Consider the following 7,600-nt stretch of genomic DNA (forward strand, 5'->3'; position numbering starts at 1 on the left):
TTCTTTTATTAAATTTCTTCAAGGTTAAAATTTGCAATTAATCCCCATGCTTTGATAAAATTTGAGACCTAATCTCTATACTTAAAAAAATTTTACTTTTCTAATTTAAAAATCCCAGAATAATCATTAACTTTGCATATTAATTAGATTGTAAATAAATATGTGACATAAGCTACCAAAAAGGGTATTGATTGGACTATAATTTTCAAATTAAAAAAAAAATTAAAAGTACAGATATTAAATCTAATACTCTGAAAAATACAAGGACTAATAGCACATTTTAACCTTTCTTCTATAACAATGGTCTAACAGTTTCCAAACCAACACCCAACTATTTCTTTCTTATCCTGTTTTTTAAATAAGTATTTCTTCAATTATTTTATTCAAAACAACACAAGTTAAAGTTTTTTTTCTTTCTTCTTTTTAAGATTCTGTTTGTCTCTCCACTATTCAATATTGGAAAAGAAAAACCAGATAAGTTCATCAAAATCATGAGGATAGAAGCAAATTTAATCTTATTTTTCTGGGCTTTCTCTATTTTTTCTTGTTTGTGTTTTTCAGTATCTTCAGTCAATTTTGGTTATAGATTTCATTCTTCAGCCATTAAAGCAGAGCAAGTACAGCTTCCTAGAAAAAGTAGCGGTACTAATAAGCTTTACAAAACAAAATATTTCACCCAAATCCTTGATCATTTCAACTTCAATCCCAAAAGTTACCAAAAATTTCAACATAGATATTTAATCAATGACACTTATTGGGGTGGCCCAAAGAAAAATTCCCCAATCTTTGTTTATACTGGAAATGAAGGAGATATTGAATGGTTTGCTCAAAATACTGGATTCATGTTCGACATTGCACCACATTTTCAAGCTCTTCTTGTTTTCATTGAGGTACGATTCATTAACAACACCCCCCATTTTTTTTAAAAAAATTTTCCTTCATTTTCTCGGTGACCAAACAAAAGGGTATATGACTATGTTCTATGATGTGAATTTTGCAGCATCGATTTTATGGAAAATCGATTCCGTTCGGCGGTGATAAAGATGTTGCTTACAGTAATGCTAGTACACTTGGATATTTGACATCGACGCAGGCTTTGGCGGATTACGCCACTTTAATAATTGATCTGAAAAAGAACTTGACGGCGGTTGATGCCCCCGTGGTGGTTGTCGGCGGTTCATACGGTGGAAGTATGATTAAGATTCAATTCAAACAAACCTTGATTTCTTTTCTTGTTTAATTTTAATGTTTTGGGCAGTGCTGGCAAGTTGGTTTAGATTGAAATATCCGCATGTCGCCATTGGAGCTCTGGCATCCTCTGCTCCAATCCTCAACTTTGAGAACATAACATCTCCATATAGCTTCAACAACATCATTACTCAAGATTTCAGGGTTATTTCTCTTAACTCTATTTATTTATTTTAGTCTAAGTTTTTTTTGGTAAATTCTTAAAAGGCTAAATTACATTAGTAGTCACCCAATTATGACTTTTTTAGTTATTTAACTATGAAAAGTTATAAAATAGACATTCAACTATTCGGTTTTGTCTTTTTTTATCCCCAGCTGACTAATTAAAAAAAAGGAACACCAAAAAATTCAAGCAAATTGGGTGAAAAAAAAGAAAATAATAATATCGTTAGGTGACTATTAATATAGTTTGCCCATCCTTAAAATAGTAAAAAAAACGTAAATTGACCTTTAAGGACAATTAATCACAACATTATTTTTTTCATCAATTTTACTTAATTTTAATTTGTATGATAACAAATTTAACTTTCAAAATTTACACATTTATCTATTTTTATATTTTTGAGTTAATGTTTTTTTATATATTATTTTTTAATTTTTATATTTATCCATTTTTCAGATAATTTTTTTATAATCATGCCCAAAATATGTAAATATTGAAGGATTAATTTGTTATTCTATTAATAAATTTTGATGTACAATTAATGAAAAATATTAATGATCGTGACTAATTGTACTTAATTGCTTACTTTTGAAATTGACAAAATTAAATTGTTTCATTTTTTTAAGGGAGACTAATTTGCATAATATTGAAATTAAAAGAGAGTGAAGAGGTGGTTTTACTTTAAACAAAATATTTAGGTAAAAGTTCACGTGCATACAACACTATTTCATGTTCAAAATCGATCAATTAGACCATGTGTAGTCAACTTCTTCATTTTTTTTGAAAAAATTTACAAATTTATGCATTATTACCACTTTATAAAAAAGGAAACCCTTAATTTAATGAAGCTCCTTTTTTTTTTCCAATTAAAAAATCCCCCTCACTAAATCAAATCTATGGGATAAGATTCCATGAGTGTGCATGTGAATGTGTATGGGTAAAATTGCATTTGTATTAAGAGATAGATTGTATTATACTTTCTATTTAAAATATAGGTTTAGATAAACAAGAAAATTAGTCTTTCAGTTAAAAATTTCATCCTGTTTTACTATTAAAAACGGGTCATTGTATGTCAATATGAGATACATATGATATGTCACATGTAACTATCTAATTATTCCCTCAACTACATCAATTTTTAATGGTAGAAATAGATAGAATTTTTAATAGAAAAAGGTAACTTACTCTATACAATGATTAATTTACTTGTTTTTTTTTTGTTTTTTTAAGTAAATGAGGAAAAATATATGAATTATTCGAAGCTGCATACATTGATACATATACAGGGAATAAAATGGTACAATTCCATCTTTAGTCCCTTTAAGAAATTAATAATTCAATTTAGATCATTTTAACATAAAATTTCCAGCTTTAGCACCTAATAATTTATATTTTCATCCATCGAGACCCATATGATCCTTTATTAAAGTAAATTTATGAGATGAGAAAGAGTATTGTTTCCCCTCACAATTTGTAAAAAAAAAAAACCAGAGTGAAAGCGAAAATTGTTACAAAGTGATAAAGGGATCGTGGAAAAAGATCGAAGACACTGGCAAACAATCTGGGGGACTTGAGCTACTCCGAAAATCATTTCGAATTTGCAAGTAAGTACATTAAATAAATTAATCTCTCTAATTGAATCCAAATCTTTGAAATTAACCTTCTAATTAATTTAATTTGATTGATTATTGCAGAAATTTTATTGATGTAGACGTTTTGGAGAGTTGGCTTGAAACAGCATTCGCTTACACTGCCATGACAGATTATCCAACTCCCTCAAACTTTTTAAATCCAATGCCAGCTTATCCAGTTAAACAGGTAGTTAATTAAACAAAATTAAACCGATTGAGTCTTATTTTGATTGGCATTAGCATTGTTGTCAATACAGGAGGATGTAAGTTCGAGTGCGCTGAAGTACATTATCCCTTTATTTATAGGTTGGGCAGAAACTAAGAGTAATTCTATGCATTGTGTCAGAAAAAACAGATATGACCAGAAACTAAATTAATTCATTTTATCCTAAATAAATAATTTCAGTTTCTTTTTTAATTTTATGAAAAATTAGAAAGTCTATTAGTACAATTAATAAATGATTGATTCTAAAAAAAAATTAAGATTTTCTTTTCATTCAGAAATTTATTTTTACGGGTTTTTTTTTTGGTCTTTCAAACAATTTTGGGGAGCAGATGTGTAAAGCGATCGATGATCCGAAGTCAGGGAATGATACATTTGCGAAGTTGTACGGTGCAGCTAGTGTCTACTATAACTACTCTGGAACTGCCACGTGTTTCAATCTGGCTTATTCTCCTGATCCTCACGGCCTCGATATGTGGAGCTGGCAGGTACCAGAATATTTCTCCTCTCTTTTCATTTTACTTTCTTTTTTCAGTTTTGGGATTAGGGATATCATAATTTTTTCACTATATTTTATTAATTCACTTTGGTACCTAAATTTGACAATTAGATTTATTTTGGTCCTTAAACTTAAGAAATATAAAATTTTAGTGATGATATGACACAATATTAGAGTGTCAAATATAATGTTTTAATAACCAGACCAGTAGCTGAACCGATCAGACCACACTAGTTCTCAATTCAATCAATTTGATTGGTTCAACTATTAAAAAAATATTTAAATAAATAATTCAAAATTTATAGAAATTTTAAAAAAATATATTAAATTTTTTTATTTTTACCAATTTCGAGCAATTTTTTATTCAACCAATTTAACCCTTTTGTTTGGATTAATATACCTGTTAATTCTCGATTCGACTAGTCAATCCAGTCATATTTAAATAACATTAGTCATATCATTAAGTCTTGATGAAATTCAAGTTAATAGACCAAGTTGGATCTAGTTGTCAAGTTCAAATGTAAACAAATAATATATATTATCCCTAACTAATCAAATATTTTTATATTAGTTAATATGATATTTATAAAAATTATAATTTATATATTATTGTTTATAAATATAAAAATTAATATTTAAAAATATATTTAAATAAGAGTAAAAATATTTAAATTGATGTTGGTGATATTCAAAATAAAATAAACATAATAATAAAATATGTTTTAAATTTCTAAACTTTCCATATATTTGGAATTTAGTTTTTTTATTTTATTACAAAAATTTAGTTGCTCTCTGTTGCTTTTAGAGTTTGTAAGTACAATTACAATATAATTGTAAATATCTGTTTAGCCTACTATGAAATAGAAACAAATCAATACAAAACACAAATAAACAAAGATTGAATTATAACTAGACAAAATTCACACTTAATAATTGCACAGGGTGAGATTAGAGGTCCTCACAAGACAATTGCGGATGATGTGACTCAAAGTTAGGTATTTAAGAATCCAGAGCCTCAGTCTTTTGTCACTAATGTAAAAGTCACATTGGATTTCTTTATTTTTATATTTTAAAATTCAAGTCCAATTGTTAACGTTATTAAAATTTCTGGCTAAATTTTTTAGTGTGAAAATATGAAAAGACGAAAAAGACCATCAAAATAATAATGGTTGTCATTTAATAAAAGGGTATATTGGTTATTTCCTACAAAGTTGGCATCCTGTTAACCCGTGACACCAATTCGGTTAGTGGGTTTATTAATAGTATAAATGATCAAGTAAAAGCATTATAGAAGTCTTTATACTAAGAGTCAAATTGTATTGTGCCTTCTCTATTCAAAAAATGAGGAAATTAGTTCAAAAAGTAAATTGGTCATTTTGTTAAAAATTCCATCCATTTTACTATTAAAAACTATTCCCTATATATCGACATAAGGTAAACATTGTTTGGTTATTTCGTCAACTAGGCTAACGGATGAAATTATTAACAAAAAAAATTAGTTTATTCTTTAATTTACCCTACATGGATTAATTTGCTTATTTTTCAGTAAAGAAGGTAAAATGTAATTTGATCCTTAATTTAGAGACTTCCATCACGATGAATACTAAAGCTGCTACTGCAAAATTAGTATTTTAGAAATCTATAAATAGAATATGAATTGCAAAATTAGCAAACAATAGGCATAGGAGGCGATTCTAGGAGGGGTGGCATGGGCCCGGCCCCCTAAAATGAAAAATTGCCATTTAGGTTTTTTAAATTTTTTTAAAATTTTAAATTAGTAAAGGTAAAATTATACTTTGGCCCCTTAAAATTATAAAAATTCAATTTAATTCTTTAAAAATTATAAAGATATATACTATAAAAAATTAAAATTTCATTTGGCCCCCCCTAAAAATTTGTTCTAGCTTCGCCCCTGACAGGCATGTACCGAAATGATTATGCCAACAAGTGGAAGCAATAAGGAAAGCATATTTCCGGAGAATCAATGGAACTATTCTCGGAGAGCGGCTGGCTGCAAAGCCTTCTATGGTGTTCATCCCAGACCCAACTGGATTACTACGGAGTTCGGCGGTCATGTGAGCATCCAGTTTTCCTCCTTTCACCTTTTACCATAAAATATTTGTTACACATGCATACATACTTCATGTAAGTCTTTTGAGAAAAAAAGAACGAAAGATAATTGATCCCGAAACAAGTGGCATCAAGTTCAACTCTTGACTGTTTGATTTCATGTTTAACGTCTGAGAGAGTGATAGGCAGAGTGTACCAATCCTGACTCCACATTGAACACTCTTAAAGTAGGATATATAGGTAAAATCGATAAAGATGCTCGTATCAAAAGAATATCATGCCAAGCACTCTAAAGAGTGTACACAAGTGCATTAATCTCGTATTAAACTCATAAAACAAAGAGAAAATCTTCAGTACTGATAATAATATGTTGGGGATTGAGCAACAGGATATTTACAGGGTGTTGAAGAGGTATGGAAGCAATATGATCTTCTTTAATGGCTTAAGAGATCCCTGGAGCGGTGGAGGGTAACATCTTTCTATCCAGCTTCATATATATATATATACAAAGACCTGGGAGGGTTTAATATCTGCTAATGTTTGAGCTTTGTTTTTGATGATCATTGGGCAGGGTTTTGAAGAACATATCCAAAACCATTGTAGCAATCGTTGCTGAACAAGGTTTGAAGAATACATACTGACATACATATACATACATGTATATATAATATTCATCAATATTGAATTGATGTTGGCATTGGTTTAGGGGCTCACCATGTGGATCTAAGATTTGCAACTAAAGACGATCCGAAATGGCTTCGAGATGTACGGCAAATGGAAATCAACATCATCTCTGACTGGATTTCTCAATATTATCATGACCTTGCACATCAATCTTAACAGGGATAAGGCTTCACTCTTGTTCTTTTTTTTAAAAGGAAAACTATTTTACATTGTATAGCCAAATTAGCAATCAATCTGCCTCTTAATTCTTAAACGAATAATTGAGAAAATAAAAATAATTGAAAACCACATCTAGGCTAAAATGGCAAAATTGAAGTCTTGGGACCTAAAGCTATGTGATTATTTACTTCGATGCTTGTAATGACTTACTTTTATGTAATTGCTGATATAGCTAAAAGTTTCAACTTCAAAAAAGAAAATCTCAAAATGTACTCAAAGCATGTAACACCCCTTACCCGAGACCGTCGCCGGAATCGAGTACGAGATGTCATCCAATTTAACTTACCAATTCGGAGCATAAAAATTTGCTTTTAAAATTAAATTCACTGTTCACAACAAAACTGTCCACCTGCGTGACTGTCACTAATTTAATTATAGATCGAGTTACAGAACTCGAAATTTAAATCCGTAAATTTTCCCTAAAACTAGACTCATATTCCTACTTACCATAAAATTTTTAGAATTTTTAGTTTATCCAATTAGTACAGTTTATTCATTGAAGTCTCCCCTGTTTCACTACTTAACAGTTCTGACCTCTTGACACTAAAAATCAATTATCTTATTGTACAGAATTCATATAAGGTTATAATTTATTTCTTTTGAAAATAGACTCACTAAGGAATCTATACATATAAATTTTAGCTTATAATTCTCTCTGTACAATTTATAATGATTTTCTAAAGTCAGAACAGGGGACTACAAAAACCATTCTGACCCTGTCTAACTAAAATTCAAATATCTCAAAATACAGAATTCCTTTGCCTACACCGTTTCTTTCATATAAAAATAGACTTGATAAGCTTTAATTCCATATATAATTCACTCTCTAATTCCATTTCTACTATTTATGGTAAATTTTAACA

The 7,600-nt window shown here is 29.2% G+C and overlaps 1 protein-coding gene across 1 annotated transcript; it reads left to right on the forward strand.

The window, feature by feature from the left end:
- Positions 1-330: 330 nt before the first annotated feature.
- Positions 331-6,937, forward strand: LOC107928126 (lysosomal Pro-X carboxypeptidase). Its single transcript, XM_016859312.2, has 10 exons — positions 331-890; positions 1,001-1,190; positions 1,259-1,392; positions 2,903-3,015; positions 3,106-3,229; positions 3,598-3,753; positions 5,684-5,839; positions 6,223-6,302; positions 6,406-6,455; positions 6,541-6,937. The coding sequence occupies exons 1-10, from the start codon at positions 492-494 to the stop codon at positions 6,672-6,674; spliced, it is 1,536 nt and encodes a 511-aa protein (XP_016714801.1). The 5' UTR covers positions 331-491; the 3' UTR covers positions 6,675-6,937.
- Positions 6,938-7,600: the final 663 nt, after the last annotated feature.

Source organism: Gossypium hirsutum, chromosome D01 (genome assembly GCF_007990345.1).
Source record: "Gossypium hirsutum isolate 1008001.06 chromosome D01, Gossypium_hirsutum_v2.1, whole genome shotgun sequence".
Lineage (NCBI taxonomy): Eukaryota > Viridiplantae > Streptophyta > Magnoliopsida > Malvales > Malvaceae > Gossypium > Gossypium hirsutum.

Coding starts and splice junctions, on each gene's coding strand:
- LOC107928126 (XM_016859312.2), top strand. CDS start 492: ATGAGGATAGAAGCAAATTTAATCTTATTTTTCTGGGCTTTCTCTATT. Junction 1,191..1,258: donor CGGCGGTTCATACGGTGGAA/GTATGATTAAGA, acceptor TGTTTTGGGCAG/TGCTGGCAAGTTGGTTTAGA. Junction 3,016..3,105: donor AAATCATTTCGAATTTGCAA/GTAAGTACATTA, acceptor TGATTATTGCAG/AAATTTTATTGATGTAGACG.